General features: G+C 43.6%; 1 protein-coding gene across 1 annotated transcript in view; it reads left to right on the forward strand.

Moving 5' to 3' along the window:
• Positions 1–17,340, forward strand: part of IGSF5 (immunoglobulin superfamily member 5) — a 246,295-nt gene that overhangs the window by 165,026 nt on the left and 63,929 nt on the right. The window contains 5 exon segments of the mRNA XM_054675296.1: positions 1,580–1,658; positions 2,359–2,556; positions 3,582–3,686; positions 4,891–5,138; positions 5,818–7,050. Of these exon segments, the coding sequence (XP_054531271.1) occupies positions 6,681–7,050 (370 nt within the window). The 5' untranslated portion in view covers positions 1,580–1,658; positions 2,359–2,556; positions 3,582–3,686; positions 4,891–5,138; positions 5,818–6,680.

Consider the following 17,340-nt stretch of genomic DNA (forward strand, 5'->3'; position numbering starts at 1 on the left):
CTACTCTAAAATAATTTTATTTAACAACAACAAAAAATCAGATACTTCAAAACAAAACAAACAAAACCAACCACAGCCACCCAAAGAGAACAGAGCCTTATGTCACGTGGCTGGTGGATTGAACTGCAGGTGGAAGTAACTTAACCTGTAGAACGAGACATTTTAAACCATATCTTTCATTGAAAGAAAAGTTTTCCAAATGGGAGATTAAATTAGTGAAGCATCTTATAAATTTTATCATAAATATCTGAATTAAAAGATGACACAGTAGAGTGAGAAGAATACAGGGAGACTCTGAAGTCAATGTTAAAGACAAAAACTCGTGGCCTCCCAATAGCAATAGCATGACTCTTGGCAATATCGTGAGATCTTTATAGCCTCCGTTTAGTCCCGGTAAAGTGAGTATAATAATACCCACCTCTTACCATTGTAAGGCTGATTGAATGAGACTGTAGGTACAGCCCCCTACAAAGTACCTGGCACAGGAAAGCAATCGTTCCACCCAGGCAATTCTGAAATCTGTAAAACAGAAAACCAAGAAGGGGTGCTGGAACTCGGCACCAGTGCAAGTTCAGGCGGAAGTCCTGCTTTTTCTGGCAAGCCTCCTTTCTGCTCTTAAAGCTGTTCAACTGATTGGATCAAGCCCACTCAGACTATCTGGATAATCTCTTTTACTTCAAATCAAATTAATGTTAATCACATCTACAGAATGCCTTCCCAGAAACACCCTTATTAGTGTTTGATTGAATAATTGGGGACTAGAGCCTGGCCATGATGACACCAAAAACTGGCCATCTGTCCCTTCCTTCCTTCCTTCCTTCCTTCCTTCCATCCACCCACCCATCCATTCATTTTTCCATTTATCCTTTCTTCTTTCCATCCATCCTTCCATTCCACCCATCCACCCATCCATCCATCTACCTGCCTATTTATCATGAACACTGTTCTCCTGTACTATAACTGAATGAAAGGTCATACCCATTAAAAAAATTCTGAGTTATATGGGTCAAGGTGAGCACACTTACTTTGTAAAGTGCCAGGTAGTAAATATTTTCAGCTTTGTGGTCCCTTTGTCTCCGTCACAACTCCTCAGTTCTGTTGTTGAGTACAAAAGCAGCCACAGACAATATGTGAGTGAGTGGGCATGACTCTGTCTGATGAAACTTTACACAAAATGGATGCCAGGTGGGACTTTGCCCATGGGCTGTGGCTAGCTGACTTCTGATATAGACCAGTTGTAAAGATATGTTTTTAGAAAGCACTGACTGAGTAGAAAGGGAAGCTAGTGAAAGAAGCTTGCCTATGGTAGGTCTACAAAAAAGAGACAAAGGGAAGAGCACTTTATTAGGGCTCAGAGCAAGGCAGGAGTGTGAGACCATGACAAGTGCTGTACTCAATGCACCCTCAGTCATGCTGTCACCAATCGTCGGGTTTTCCTCCTTCCAGGCACATGACCTTCTCTGCCCCGTTGAAGTAAGCTGTTGCCATGTGATTTGATTTGGACAGTGAAATATGAGCAGAAATATTATGGGGGAAACTTTAAGAGCAGCCCATGTTTGTCACATTTCTGTCCCTACAGCAGCAGTTTTAGGATGAAGCTTCTACCAACCTGAGTGTCTGAGTAAGATGAGCAGAATTCCCTCACCCACCAATGCTATGTGAGTAAAAAATAAACTTTGGTTGTATTAAGCCCCCAGTATTTTGGGATTGTTACCAAACAGAAGCTGGCCTATCCTGTCTGATATACCTAACGACACCAACAATATTTAACTAAAATTGCATCCCTTGTATCTTTTGTATGCTACCTTATTTGTATGCTACCTCTGTCTTTTGTATGCTACCTTATTTGTCTTCATAACACTTTCTACCACCTTACATATATTTATCTGTTCATTTACTTGTCTGTTTTCTCTGCTAGAATACAAGCTTCCCCAAAGCAGGGACTTCTGATAATTGCTCTTAAAGCTTGGAATGATTTACTATGTGACATAATCAACATCACCAAAAGCATCAACAACACAAATAAGCATATGTGTAGTCCTCACAAAGCTATGTGAGGTAGATAGTATTATTAACCTTGTTTTTCCTTATAGGTGAATTATTCTCATTTTACCTATAAAAATGCATTAGTTATCTATTGCTATGTAACAAATTGCCACAAAAGCAGCTTAAAACATCACACGTTTATTAGGTGTGAGTCAGGTGTCTGGGCACAACTTGTTGGTCCTTTGTTCAGGGTTTCTTGCAAGACTTCAGTCAAGGCACTGGTGAGGGCTAGGGCCTCATCTGAAGGCTCCACTGGGGAAGGATAGGACTTTGAAGCTCACATGGCTATTGGCAAGTCTTTATTTCTTGCAGGCTGTTGGACTGAGGGCTGAAGTTTCTAGCTGGCTGTTCAGGAGAGTCTGCCCTCAGTCTTGATTCCTTGCCATGTGGGCCTCTCCAACATGACTATGTGCACCATCCAAGTGCACCTGCTGAGAAGGGAATAGAGAGATTCTGCTAGCAAGATGGAAGCTGCCCATGGAATCACAGAAGTGACTTTTGCTGCAATCTGTGAGTTAGAGAAGCAAGTCAGAAGTCCCAGCCCCACTCAAAGGGAGGAAATTACACAGAGTATGATTACTGGAGGCAGGGATTACTGAGACCATCTGAGAGTTTGCCTTCAAGAAGGAACTTGGAATGAGAGGTCACAGAGTGGGTCAGTGGTAAAGATCGTGTCACCCTGACCTCACTGAGACCTGACAGAACTATAAAGGTTATGGGTCAAAAGGTAGAATGTATTCCCTAAAGCAAGGCACAAGTATTAATTTTGTTCCAATTAGGGCCAGAATCAGGATCTTGAGTACAAAGTTTAAACATCCTCTTTGTAAAAAAATATGAAATCCGAAATGAATCTTTAAGAAATTAGCTGTTGATTACATGAAATTATTAAACAAATTGCTTGGATCTAAAAAACCTTTGGGCCTGGCATGGTGGCTCATGCCTGTAATCCCAGGACTTTGAGAGGCTGAGGCAGGTGGATCATTTGAGGTCAGGAGTTCAAGACAAGCCTGGCTAACATGGTGAAGCCACATCTCACTTGAGCCTGGGAGGCAAAGGTTGCAGTGAGACAAGATTGCGCCACTGCACTCCAGTCTGGGCAACAGAGTGAGACCCTGTCTCAAGAAATAAAATAAAATAAAATGCCTTTTGTTTCTTCAAGTAATACAATAAAATTCTTATCTCTGTATTAATAATAGAATTAAGTGGAAATATTTTCACTTATTCCTCTTTATATGAGTACTTTTATTTGGTGCAACAACGTACCCAGCTAAAAGAATACATTTCTCATTTTCCTTTGCAGGAGGTGTAGACATTTGACTAAATTCTAGCTACTGTTTTATGTGGGCTTCTTGGAAGTTTCCTTATAGCTCGGTGATATGGTTTGGCTGTGTCCCCACCCAAATCTCATCATGAATTCCTACGTGTTGTGGGAGGGATCCTGTGGGAGGTAATTGAATCATGGGGGAGGTCTTTCCTGTGCTGTTCTTGTGATAGTGAATAAGTCTCATGAGATCTGATGGTTTTTAAATGAGGAGTTCCCCTGCACAAGCTGTTTTTGCCTGCTGCCATCCATGTAAGATGTGACTTGCTCTTCCTTGCCTTCCGCCATGACTGTGAGGCTTCCCCAGCCACATGAAACTGTAAGTCCAACAAATCTCTTTCTTTTGTAAATTGCCCAGTCTTGTGTATGTCTTTTATCAGCAGCATGAACATGGACTAATACACTGGGTGATCAGTTGGTCATCACATTCTTTGTAGATTTCCTTCTTCTTGCTGCAGCCACCAGCTGGGCAGGGAGAGGATATTGAGAACAAATTTCATGCTGAGAATGGCAGAGGAGAAAGATGAAAGGAGTCTAGGCCTGTACATCTCGACTTTTTTGTGCAGGAGAGTAACGCCTTACATGCATGAATCTGTTATTTGAGGTTTCTTTTATATGCGTTTGGATTGTCTGTGGCTGAAATGAATCCTGATACAATGGAAAGTATTTACACCCTAGAGAGCTGTGCTAAAGAACCTATTTGCCATCTCATCGTGCTGGCAAATGACACACAACGTTCAGTAAAACTCAAGCGGATGCTATTCTGTTCTCTGCTAAATGTGCCTGATTTATCCATTGTGATGTCCTGCCATTCCAGATAAAGAGATCAGGATTCCCTTGCCCCATGGCTCTGCTACAGAGTCTGCCTTGCCCATCTGGCATGTAAAACCCTGAAATGTAAAACTCTGCTGTTTGTAGGAGTGCCAAGATGTTTAAACATATTTTAGATATTTTTTGGAAAGTTGTAAAACATGGCTAATGTAGGAAATGGTAGCAGTTCATAAACACTACTTATTGTTCATCACTTCAGAGGTCACTAGGCTTATGTAAATGAAACCGAGATATTTTTCTTTTTTCTGTGTGAAGTCAAGCCCATTTTTTCATCTAACATTATAAACATCCCAGAGTGGTTATCAGCATTTGAAAGCAGCAGGGCCTCTTTCTTCTTCTTGGATTTGGTTAAAACAAAAGGGCTACGGACAGTCTTGAAATGTGAACCAAAACCCCATGTTTTTAAACACCTCAGCAAATCCGAATGAAGACAAGTTTCCTCCTTCAGAGACAAAGCAGGGTTCAGTCTATAAAACCTGACTTTGAAGCAGATGACAACTTTTCCCACAGGTGGTGCACAAGTACTTCTAGGAAACACAAACACCTAATTTTGATCTTATTTATTAGGATTTTATTTTAATGTGGATCTGGAAAAAAAACTAGCACATCATGCTCATAATTATACGGATCTTACTGCTTAGGAGGAGGCCTAATTAATTGTGTGCAATTAACAGCCGTTAATTGTGTTTTAGAGATCAAGTTAAAGAATAATCCTTGGTAAATCTTGGCTGCGGGTGACTGATGGAAGTTTCAGAGGCTGGACTGGAAGATAAAACTGGGGCAAGATGTTGCACAGCATGGCCTCAGGAACCTGAGCTCCAGCAACCTGCGGGTCCCAATGGAGGCGAAGTCAAGGAGCGTCTCAGGGAGTGGTTGATGTGTGAAGTCTCTGTCTGCCCATCTGAATAACAAGAGATGGGGCTTGTGATTTTCCTCCACGGTATGTTGTCTGGTTCCTAATCCCCTCTCATTACTGTCAGTTTTAACTGTGTGTGGGTCTACGTGTGTTCACCTCTCATGGGCAGGGTGGCAGAACTCGCTAGGGTAGGAGGAGAGACCACGAAGTCAGACCTTGATTCCTGTGTGGACTTTGAGAGAGTTTTCTCCATGATTTAGCCTGTGGATTTCAGCATTTTGAAAAATTAACCAGAAATTCAGAAATTAGATGGAGACCTCTAGTGGAGGCCTGGGAGAAGAAAGATTGGAAGATTGGCGTCTACAAAGGCTGGGATAGTGGCATGTGGATGGGCTGCTTGGAGTGCGCAGAAGACACGCAGGCCTCTGTCTCATGTCGGGGTCCACCAGGGCCTCTGGGTGCCGCATCCGGTGGTGTTAGCTGGCCTCTCTCCTCAGTCACCAGTGCTCAGGCAGTGGCTGTGGATGGAGGAGCCAAGATGGCAGGGCAGGGTGGAGGCGGTGCATGCCCCTCACCAAGGCTGATGTAGCTGCTGCCTCCACTGTGTCTGTCCTATGCCTCTAGCCCTGGGGGACCAGCAAACACTTGATAGCAGGTTGATTACATCTGGCCCCTTCAATTGCAGCTGGAGGTGATTTTCCCTTACTGGAATTGACACCTGCTCCTAATACAGATTTGCCTTTTCTGCCTGTTCTCCTGCCAGCACCCCTACCTGAGGGCCTCCAGGAGGAATGATGTCTCAAACAGAAACCTGCATAACATCAGCCCAAACCAAGGACCCATTTTATCATCAAAGAGGTGTGCCATGAATGCATGACTGTGGGATCCACTGCTTTGACCACATATGGATGACTTGGAAGCTGCCAGCCTACATGAACAATGAAAAGGCCATTGATGGCTCAGCAAAGTTGCCAGCTGAGGGCCAATGCTCCCCAGGGTTGGCCTCGAGGGTGGCCACAGTGCTGTAACAACAGCCAATGTGGTGCTGAACCTGCAGCCTACCTATGGTGCTTTGACACCAATTGTCAGGACACACGGGTCTGGAAACCAAATCTTGGAAGTAGGATTGGTTGCTTTCTGTGTAACTCCTAGTGACCCACTAGTAGAATTTTGCTTCCTATCCCTGAGAACTTATATTCCACAGGACTAGAGATCCTGGTTCCTGGGACGAAGCAGGGCAGCTTCTGCTGAGGTTCACAGTAAAGGTTCTGTTGAACCCGAATATGACTATCACTGGGTCCCTTTGGGCCCAATAGTGGACGAGCAGGCAAAGAAAGAAGTTACTCCACCATCAGGGGACAGATAATTCCAGCTCTCAATGGGGCTATGGTTGCTACCAGGGGACTGAAACACAGCTGAGACTGAGGAGATTGTCGGTGGCTTCTTCTGGTGCTTCCAAGTCTGGGGATAATGATGACTGGGCAATTGCAGCCATCAGGGCCTGATAAACACAAGGCAACCAAGAGCTCAGACCCTGAGCGGTGAAAGGCCAGCCAGTGCTCAGGCAGGTCACCCAGACCATCATAAGCGCTGATAGAAATCTAGGACGTGCGGTGGAGGAGGGAGATGACACGTCCCAACCATGGTCCCTGGTTAGCTGCAGGTGGCGTGTCCACCACGCCTTCTCTTTGGAGTCATTTGGAGATGGTGGCTGGCCACGATCTTGCAGGCTTAGTGACAGAACAATCTGAGAAGAACGAGGGGGGGGGCTGCTGCAGACCCATGTGGTGCTCTGACTCGCGCCCTCTCAGCCTAACCTCTAATTTCAGCAGAGATGGGGTGTGTTTCTGTTCTGTGGTTAAGTCGCTGCATGCTCACAGCGGCTTACTTCAAGCACGGGCTGCAAGGTTTTACTTTCTTCATCAGGATTCCTCTCATGCCATGAATGGGGAAAGTTCACAGTTGTTGGAGCTGATATTCCTAGAGAAAAATGCTGGTGAGTAAAGGCTCATACCTCCTGTTTTTTTGGGGGGACTGTTCTAGAGCCTTCTGTGCCCTTCTCAGTATGTCTAAGCAGAATGGAGCGCCCATTGTTCACAGCAGTTTCCTTGGCAATATTGTTGCTTTTTCCTCCCCAGTCTCACTGTTACAGGTTGAATTGTGTCCCCGAAAAGATATGTTCACGTCCCAACCCTTGGTATCTGGGAATATGACCTTATTTGCAAATAGGGTCTCTGCAGATGTAATCAACTTAAGCTGAGGTTAGGCTGGATTAGGGTGGGCCCTTAATCCAGCATGACTGGTGTCCTTATAAAAAGACAATGTGAAGATATGTTGGGAAAAGACTGTGTGATGGTCAGAGACAGGGATTGGAGTGATGCAGCTTCAAGCCAAGGAGCGCCAAGGTTGACAACAAATACCTGAGCCAGGAAGAGGCCAGGAAGGATTCCCTCCTACGTTTTTCAGAGGGAGCCTGGCCTTCCCACATCTTGATCTTGGAATCCCAACCTCCAGAAATGTGAGAGAACAAGTTTCTGTTGTTTGAGCTGCCCAGTGGTGGTCATGGCAGCCTCAGGAGATGACGCACTCGCTCTTTCTGCTTCCTCTCTCGTGCTCCCGGGGTGACCTCTCCAATAAACTGCCTGGTCACAATCCATTTTTCCAGAGTTTTCTTTATTAGAAACCCAAGCTAGGATAACCTCTACACTGTGCAAAGAGGGAGACACTGCTGCCTAAATGAGACTTTAGTTTTTGAATGAACTCTTTTTTTGGTGATACAGTTAGTCATAATTCCATTTACCATTTTCTGACCGCCTATTATGTGCCTGGCACTTTACAAACATATCAAGTGTAATCCAGTATCATCCCGTGTGGTAACTGATATTATCCTATTTTATAGAAGGGAAACTGAGTCTGATGGAGGTTGGGAGACTTGCACTATTTGTGACCCCAAATCTACATTCTTTCTAAATACCTAGGACCCAATCTTTGCCCAATAATTTACTTTCTCTGTAGGTTCCAACTTTTCTTTATGTATCCACCTGGATTAGTTGATATCTAGGTTTGGCTGCTGTGACAAAGACCAAAATATGAGTGACTTAAACAAGATGGATGTGTATTTCTCTTTACAGAAAGCTACATATGGGGCAGTCCTGCTCCTCAGGGCCCACGGAAGCTCAGATTCCTCCTGTCTACTTGCTCTGCCAGGTGTTGTTTTTGGTGGCTTAATGCCACTTCCACTCTCCAGCCAGTAGAAAGGTGAGAAAAGCGAAAGAGAAGAACAGAATTCTCTTCACTGCAGGATCTCCTTACATCCCACTGATCAGAATTTCCGCCATGACCATGCCTAGATTCAAGGGGTGAGGTGAGGGGAGGAGCTGGGAAATGCAGTCTGCATTCTGTGCCCAGCTAAAATGTAGGGATGCGGTTGCCATAGAATTGGGGAAAGTGGATACGGGGTCATGGCAGCTGGTGCTCACGGGGCACCGTTTGCCTTTGACAGTGGATCAGGCATTATGCAGAGCACGAAGAGGAGCACATTGTAGTCTCTGACTTCAGAAGAAGCAGACAGCAAAGGTGGTTTCCTTCCTGGTGGAGATTGCCGATTGGACTACGGAATGGCGAGAATACTGTGAAAGGAGGAGCATAGATATCCAAGAGTGATCAGTCAGCAGGTCTTGGCCAGGAGCATACACAGAATAAACAAATAAATAAGTAAAGAGAGGAAGGGGAAGTATTATTAAGACTGTTCAAGACTTGGAATACAGCTCTCCTAAAAAGCAGTCCTTTGAAGTCGTGGGATACTACAGAAAGATCCCAACAACCACTGAGCCTGGTTTCGATTTTTGGAGGAAACACACCAGGTGAATAAAGCAGTGTGACGTGAGAGAAAAGAGGGCGGCAAAGGTGAATGGGATCCCAGCCTTTCAAGGACTTGGGCAGAGCAACTGGAGGAGGTGTGAGTCCAGCCAACAGTGTGGATCAGTTTCCTAGGCTGCCATAACAAAGCACCACAACCCGGTGGCTTAGAACAATGGAAAGGCATTTGCTCACGGTTCCAGAAGCTGTAGGTTAGAAACTAAGTGTGGCAGGGTCATGGCCCCTCTGAAACCTAGGGGGGAAGGATGCTTCCCTGCTTCTTCCTGCTTCTGCTATCCCCTGATGTTCCTGGGTTAGTGGCAGCATAATTCTGGCCTCTGCCTCTGTCTTAACGTGGTGTTTTTTCCTGTGTCTCTTCATATTGCCTTTTGTCTCTGTGCCTCTACCTCTGAGTCCAAATTGCCCCTTTTTATAAGGACAATCACATTGTCCTTAGTCACATTGGATTGGATTAGGGCCCACTATACAGACCTTGTTTTAACTTGATTCTTCTATCAAGACCCTGAGAATCTCCAAATAAGGCCACATTCTGAGGAACTGTGGGTTCGGACTTCAACGTGTCTTTTTTGGGGGTCACAACTCAACCCATACCAGCTTGCTTGATGGATATTCATAGCTGATGTCAAAGTAAATTTAATTCTCATCCTCAGAAGCAAGAAAGATTCCACGACTAAGGCCAACAATAACATCCAGGGAGTTCGTTTCTTGAGCAACGACCAGCTGTTTGCGTAGCACGAATTGCCAAAAAAGGCCAGCGTGGTCATTTCTCGGCCATGCACACCTGTGATGTGGCAAGCCATGTTGACATGCCAAAAATGAGAATTCTCCAGTAAAAATAAAAGAGAGTAAATTAGATAATAATGTTCCGAAGGCAATTTATACTTTTCTGTGCTTTGGGATTCATTTTCAAAACATGTTTCATTTGTCTTTGAAAATCGAAGTTCACGTTCAAGGCCCCTTTGAGTTTGCTTTTTGTCCAACTATTCGGGCATGCAGTAGTCACTAATGGGAACTCCTGGCTTAGAGCCAAGAAACCAACAGAAGGCCCCAAAATGAATGCTTTAAAAGACTGCATGTTTTAAAGGCCTCTCGCCTATCAGCAAGCACCACTGTTTCTCCATGGACAAACCAGAGTGTCCTGACAAGGTCTCCTGTCCCCTGGCAGACAGCTGACACCCGAGGCCCATCAGGCTGGGAGCTTGCTTGTCTGGAATGTCTTTGGATGCATGCATGGGCTATCCTCTCCCACTCCCCCATAGCCTCCCCTATCAGCCAAAGTAATTTGAAGATGTGGTGGTGTTATAAGATAATCTCGGATAATCCCCCAATTCTTGCACACTTCTCTGTTGAGAGGTCGGTTTATCGCAATTTGTTTTTAGGTCTATTAAGAGGTCTAAGTCCCCTCTCCCTGAATCTGAACTCTGTGACTGCGTGGCTGATAGAGTACCTTGGGTGTGGCTGTGGTATAAGTCCTGAGGATGCATGTCCTTCCATATTCCCTTCTCTTTGAGTGTGGGAGAGTCTGGAAATGCTGCGCTATTACTCTTGTGATTTAGAGCAAAAGGGATATGATTTGAGTGGGCCTAGTCTAATCACATGGACTTTTTAAAAGCAGAGTTTTTCCTCCGGCTAGCAGCAAACAAGGAAGTCTGAGATTTGAAGCAGGAGGAGAATAGGGTGCATTGTTGCTGCCTTTGAAAATGGAGGGGCCACATGCCAACCAGTGCAAGTAGCTTTTAGAAGCTGAGAAGAGCCCCTAAGTGAATTCAGCTCACAAACTGAATGAGCTTGGAAGTGGAATCGTTCTCAGAGCTTCCAGAAAAGGACTCATCTGGCTAACACCTTGATGTTGGCCTTATGAGACCCTACCTAAGAAGAGAACCCAGTCAAACCTTCCCAGGCTTTTATGGAACTGAGAGATAATAAATAGGTATAGTTTTAAGGCATGAAATTTGCAATAGTTTGTTATTTGCCAATGGAAAACTAATAGAGTGACACTGTGCCCAATTCTAGGTTCGGGCTGCAAAAGACTTGTAGCTTTTATTTGTTTCTTGGGGCATTTGCTCCCGGAATCCAGCAGCCATGCTGTGAGGAAGCCCAAGCAGCCCCACAGAGAGGTCCATGTCAAAGAGAGTAAGACCCTCAGCCCAGCCAGAACCAAGCTCCTAGTCAATGGCCAGGACTGACTTTCCAGCTTTGTGAATGAGCCACCCTGAAAGTGAATCCTATAGCCCCAGCTGATCTGTTCCAGCTGACCCATGTGAAGCAGGACAGGACATTACCACTGAGCCCTGCCCAGATTGCAAAATAAATGGTTGTTCTTATTTGAAATCACTAATTTTTGGGGTGGTTTAAATAGAGGGCAAATTTTCTGCTGCTCATCCTCATACCAAAATTGCTAATTATGTCTCTAGTAATACAGTTGATGTCCAGGATAACTTAAATGAGACCATTAAGTGACAATGTGACATTCCTATCCAAGGGGAAAAACAGCTCTTGCAACTGTAAGTACACATTGTTCTAACCTGCTTTCTTCATAGGATTTTGTGAATCAAGGACTGCAATGGACAGAGAATGTTTTGCAAATTCTTAGATATAGGGGGATTTATCAACTTTGTACCCAAATATACCACCCTCATGAAAATGACAATAAGCATTGCTGTTGAAGGTGTGATGAAATAAGCCATCTCTGACACAAAACGTGGGATTGTAAATTGGCATAGTTCTGGAAACTAATTTAACTCTATCAATAATTTTAAAGTGAGAAATGTTTTGACATATAATTCTAATTAAAAGAGTTAAAGAATATAGTTAAGATATAATTCCAAGCCGGGAGTGGTGGCTCATACCTGTAATCCCAGCATTTTGGGAGGCTGAGGCAGGTGGATTGCTTGAGCTCAGGAGTCTAAGACCAGCCTGGGTGACATGGTGAAACCCTGTCTCTACTAAAAATACAAAAATTAGCTGGGTGTGGTGGCACGTGCCTGTAGTCGCAGCTACTTGGGAGGGTGAGGTGGGAGGATCACTTGAGCCTGGGAGGTCAAGGCTGCAGTGAACCATGATCACACCACTGCACTCTAGCCTAGGTGACAGAGTGAGACCCTGTCTCAAAATAATAATAATAAAATTAAAAAAATTAAAAAGTTAAAATGCAGTATTTGAAAAAAGAAAAAAAGATATAGTACCAAAGACAAAATAAAAGAAAACAATAACCCTCTATGCATAAATAAATTCATCTCAGTATTATTTGCAATATTGAAAAATGGCAAACGGCATAATGCTTAACCACGTGGGTATTCTTATGATGTATTTAAAATGATTTTATGTTTTGTATCATAAATGTAGCATATTATTATGAAGCCATTAAAGCAATGTTCATGAATGGTTTTTAATGGATATGTAACAATGTTTATAATGTAGTGTTAAATTAAAAAGGATATAAAATTGTATATACAAATTATATTCTACTATATAATACATGAAAGTACACATGGGTGTCCAAGTAAAATGCTTCTAATAGCGAAAGTGGTGCAACTTAGTGTTTAATAATAGTTCTTTAAATAATTGGCGGTACATCCATAAAACATAATATTGTTTAGTGACTTAAAATTATTTCATAATAATACAGAAACTTATGGAAAAACATTTAGGCTACTTGGTTAAGTGGTCATATTAGCCTCCCAGGGCTGCCTGGGAAGAGCTCCACAATTAGAAAGCTTAAAATAACAGAAATGCACTCCGCCACAGTTCTGGGGGTCAGAAGTCTTGATTTCAGAAGTCTGATATTGAAGTATTGGCAGAGCCATGTTCCCTTTGACGGCTCTAGGGATGAATCTTCCTTGCCTCTTCCTGGTTTTTGGTGGTGGCTGGCAATTCCTGGCCTTCCCTGGCCATCGTTCTAATCTCTGCCTTTTTTGTTACACAGCCTTCTCCCTATGTGTCTTCACAATGTCTGCCTTCCGTGAATGCCTCTGTGACCAAATTTCTCTCTTCTTATAAGGATATCAGTCATATCGAATTTGGGCCCACCATCCTCCAGTGTGATCTCACCTTCCTTTAATGAATTACATCTGCAATGACCCTGTTTCCAAATCAAGTCACATGCTGAGGTTCCGGGTAGACAAGAATTTTGGGTGAATACTATTCAACCTAGTGGATGAAGTGCAAAAATAGATTTTCAATATGTAAAATTACTTATACTACTTCAATACAAAGTTAAAAATGATGGCTGGGTGCGGTGGCTCACGCCTGTAATCCCAGCACTGTGGGATGCCGAGGCAGGTAGATCACGAGGTCAGGAGTTCGAGACCAGCCTGGCCAATATGGTGAAACCCCATCTCTACTGAAAATACAAAAATTAGCTAGGCATTGTGGCACATACCTGTAGTCCCAGCTGCTTGGGAGGCTGAGGCAGGAGAATCGCTTGAACCCGGGAGGCGGAGGTTGTAGTGAGCCGAGATCATGCCACTGCACTCCAGCCCGGGTGACAGAGCAAGACTCTGTCTCAAAAAAAAAAAAAAAAAAAAAAAAAAAAAAAAACCACACACACACACACACTCATACACTCATTACTCATTATAGTATCATACAGAATAGTTTTGTTGCCCTAAAAAATCCTCTGCGCTTCACCTATTTATCTCTCTCTCCTCTAGCTCCTGATAACCACTGATTTTTTTAAACTGACTCCATGGTAGCAATTGCATTTTTCAGAACTAATTCTAAGGGATTCATTAGGAGTATCCTTTTTGATTCAGTGATGCTGGTGTTCGCCACCAATTGTAATGGTAGACATTGAAAGCAACTGAATTTCGTCTGTGGGAAGCTACTTGTAAGTGATGTTATCAAATTGAAGGGATTACACTTAGTCACTAAACATAATGTATTTACTGATAGGAAGCAAAGGTTTCTAATATATTAAGTCAATAACATCTGGTTGTCAAACAGCAGGTAAAATATAATCTTTTTTTTTTTTTGAGACATAGTCTTGCTCTGTCACCCAGGCTGGAGTGCAGCGGCATGATCTTAACTCACTGTAACCTCTGCCTTCTGGGTTCAAGCGATTCTCCTGCTTCAGCCTCCCAAGTAGCTGAGATTCCAGGATAATTATCCTGGAATAATTATCCTGGAATAATCCACCACACCTGGATAATTTTTGTATTTTTAGTAGAGATGGGGTTTCAGTATGTTGGCCAGGCTGGTCTCGAACTCCTGGCCTCAAGCAGTGATCCACTTACCTTGGCCTCCCAAAGTGCTGAGATTACAGATATGAGCCACCGTACCTGGCCAAAGGATAATCATTTTTAAAAAACAAACATATGCCATGCTGGTAACAGTGCTTGTGTCTGTACGATGGTCTTATAAGTAATCTGTCTTAAAATTTTCCTCCTTTTTGCTTTCTTTTCCTAATTTTTCTATAATGACTACGTATCACTTTTGTAATAAAGAAAATCATAAAAGTTAGTCATTAAAAATTCATAACGCTTAACTATGGGTGCTACTCAAATTACGAATAGTTGTTATTTTCTTCTTTATGTTGAGTCTAATAGAAAACTGCTATTTCTATAGATTACGAAAAGTTAAATATTGGCCCTTTAATTTAACTTACTTTTAAAAATATTTTCTAAATACTCTACAGGAATCATATGCCTAAATTCCTCATATACCTAAATTTTTGAAATTCCTCAAAAGCCTTTTGTTAAAGGATTTTTAAAAAGATAACATCATGGTTCTCATACAAATCTAAATAAATTCCTGCCAAGGATTTAAGTCATGAATGAAGGAATGGGCAAGATGTTACAAGAGATTCAATGGAGAACTCAAAGAACACGCATATATATGCCATCATGGACGCTGAAAAATTTACAAATAGAAGCAAAATTGGTCAATATCTGCAGGGCAAAAATCGATGACATCTCCCCCAAAGTTCACTTGCATTTCCAGGTATACAAACTATCTGCTTGCTCTCATCTTCCTACAGCTTAGAGTTGTAAATCCCTTAAGAGCAGCTCAGGCCCTATTAAATCAGATCACTCCACAATCTTCGCCCATTTCAACTTCTTTTTACAATTTTCCTGATGTTCCTTTTTACACCTGAAGATAAAAGGCAAACTCTTGACTGTGTGCTTGGGCCCGGCCCATCTGTGGGCTCGTCTAAGACCACCCCTCACTCTCACTTCCTTGCATTCAGTACGTACCAGCCTCTTTAACTTCCTAAGGGGTCCCAGGCCCCCTGGCACCCACCCTGCTGCCTCGATACCCATCATTCTCTCTGCCCCAAGAGGTGGTCCTCCCCACGCCCCCTCATCCTACCCACTTAATGCCTAAAATCTGCCCCTCACCTGAGTACAAACCCCCTTTCCTCAGGGATTCCCAGGGCCTCTCTCCCTCCATCAACAGTTCCTTCAGGGCCTTGACTGCAATTTAAATTACAACATGAATATGTTTTATGCAAATCTAAACTCTGTGATTTTAAAATAGCATAGGCTAAAAATGTTAGTAAAGTCTCTCTTTATGCTTAAACTTTGAAATAATGCAAATCTCCCAAATTACCAAACAGAACAAAACAAAACAAAACAAAACAAAACACACACCTCAAAGCAAAAGTCTCTCCCAGGACCGTACATTTTTAAAGCTGCATTTCAAACCTGCACGTTATGAACATGTACCCTAGAACTTAAAGTATAATTTTAAAAAAAAGCTGCATTTCCAAAGAGTGGTAAATAGGGCTTCCACTCTTGCCCCAGTGTGGCCTCTCTGTAACTGGTCAATAGAAACAGTCCCGGCCCGGGGTCACCGGGTGGGGGACCCTGTACTTGCTATGGAACTTCCGAGAGTGGCTATGCATTGTTGTTGTAGCACTCATTGTTATCATAACATCTTCCAGAAGCTCTAACAATATTCTCCAGTAGTGGTGCTGAGGCTGAGGCCGAGGCCGGGCATCTTGGTGAGGGGAGTCAGATGGGATCAGTGATTTGCTGACCAGCCCTCACAACTCCTGGTGCCGACTGACGCATGATGACAGAGGCCAAGAGATTACAAAGCACACAGGGCACAAATGCACTACCCTGACCTCAGATTTCTATTCCTATGGCACATTGTTCTGGAGTTATTTGAATTATGACTTATGCTAGGCCTGCAGAGACATGGCCCATGGATAGGATGCTACAACCCTGTGTATATTTGTGAGATTATTCGGCTAATATGTTGTCGCCCTGATCTGTCTGCTTTGTTCACCATTTTTCTTACCAGCTCCTAGTAGAAGGGAAAAAAATATTTCCTCTTGTTCGTGTGAAAAAAAAAAACCCCTCACCACTCAATGTGCTTTTTCCTGTTCTTTCATTCAACACTGTAACAACTAGCACAGACTTCTGGCTGGGGTTGGGGTTCTCCAACACAAATTGGCAGGGGTGGGGTTCTCCCCACCACCGAGCAAGCACTCAGCTCTGCACTGGACACTGGCTGGGTGTCCTGCAATTCCATTCTGACATTTTCTACTTGGAGACAGCTCAGATCCCACAGGGCGAGGGCTCTGTTACACAAAACAGACCCCCTGTACTTTCCCACCGATCTGCATGTCCAGGCCTCCAGAACTTCTGACCGACCGGCTTCAAGCTGGAGTTCCCACAATCCCTTCTTTTGGTTTGATCCATTTGCTAGAATGACTCTCAGGAAAACACTTGTTTATGTTTACCGGCTTATGATAAAGGATATTGCAAATCACACCATGAAGATGCGCAGGGCAAGGGATTTGGGAAGGGGGGCGGAGCTTCCATGCCTTCCCTGGGTGTGTGGCCCCCCAGGAACCTCCATGTGTTCTGGGGACGTCATTGGATATGTATCGTTGCAGCATGGACGGGTGTGTTGAAATGAGACTGGGCAAAAAGGGTTTGGTCTAAACCCAGCAGGGCCTGTCTGTTCACATTCTTTTGGCCTCTCTCTGCAGCATTCCTTCCTCCAAGGGATGCGGCAGGACCCTTTCTGGAATGAGGGCCTTATGACCCACAAACAGGCTAGAGTTTGGCTATGGGAAGGTGAAAGGAGAGTGGGAGTAGGTCAGAGAGAGAGATTCTGTTTACTCAAGAGAGTACGCAGAAGGGTGATGGGAGTTATGAGCCAGGAACCATGGGTGGAAACCTATTGTGTGTATATATCTATGTCATCGATATCTATTTCTATCTATATATCACACTTCTACTCTCTTACATTCAGCAGCTGATGCATTAGTCTGTTTTCATGCTGCTGATAAAGACATACCCAAGGCTGGGAAGCAAAAGAGCTTTAATGGACTCACAGTTCCAGGTGGCTGGGGAGGCCTCATAATCATGACGGAAGGCAAATGGCACCTCTTTCATGGCAGTAGCAAGAAAGAATGAGAGAAGTGAAAGCGGAAACCCTTTTTAAAACCATC

Source organism: Pan troglodytes, chromosome 22, assembly GCF_028858775.2.
Source record: "Pan troglodytes isolate AG18354 chromosome 22, NHGRI_mPanTro3-v2.0_pri, whole genome shotgun sequence".
NCBI lineage: Eukaryota > Metazoa > Chordata > Mammalia > Primates > Hominidae > Pan > Pan troglodytes.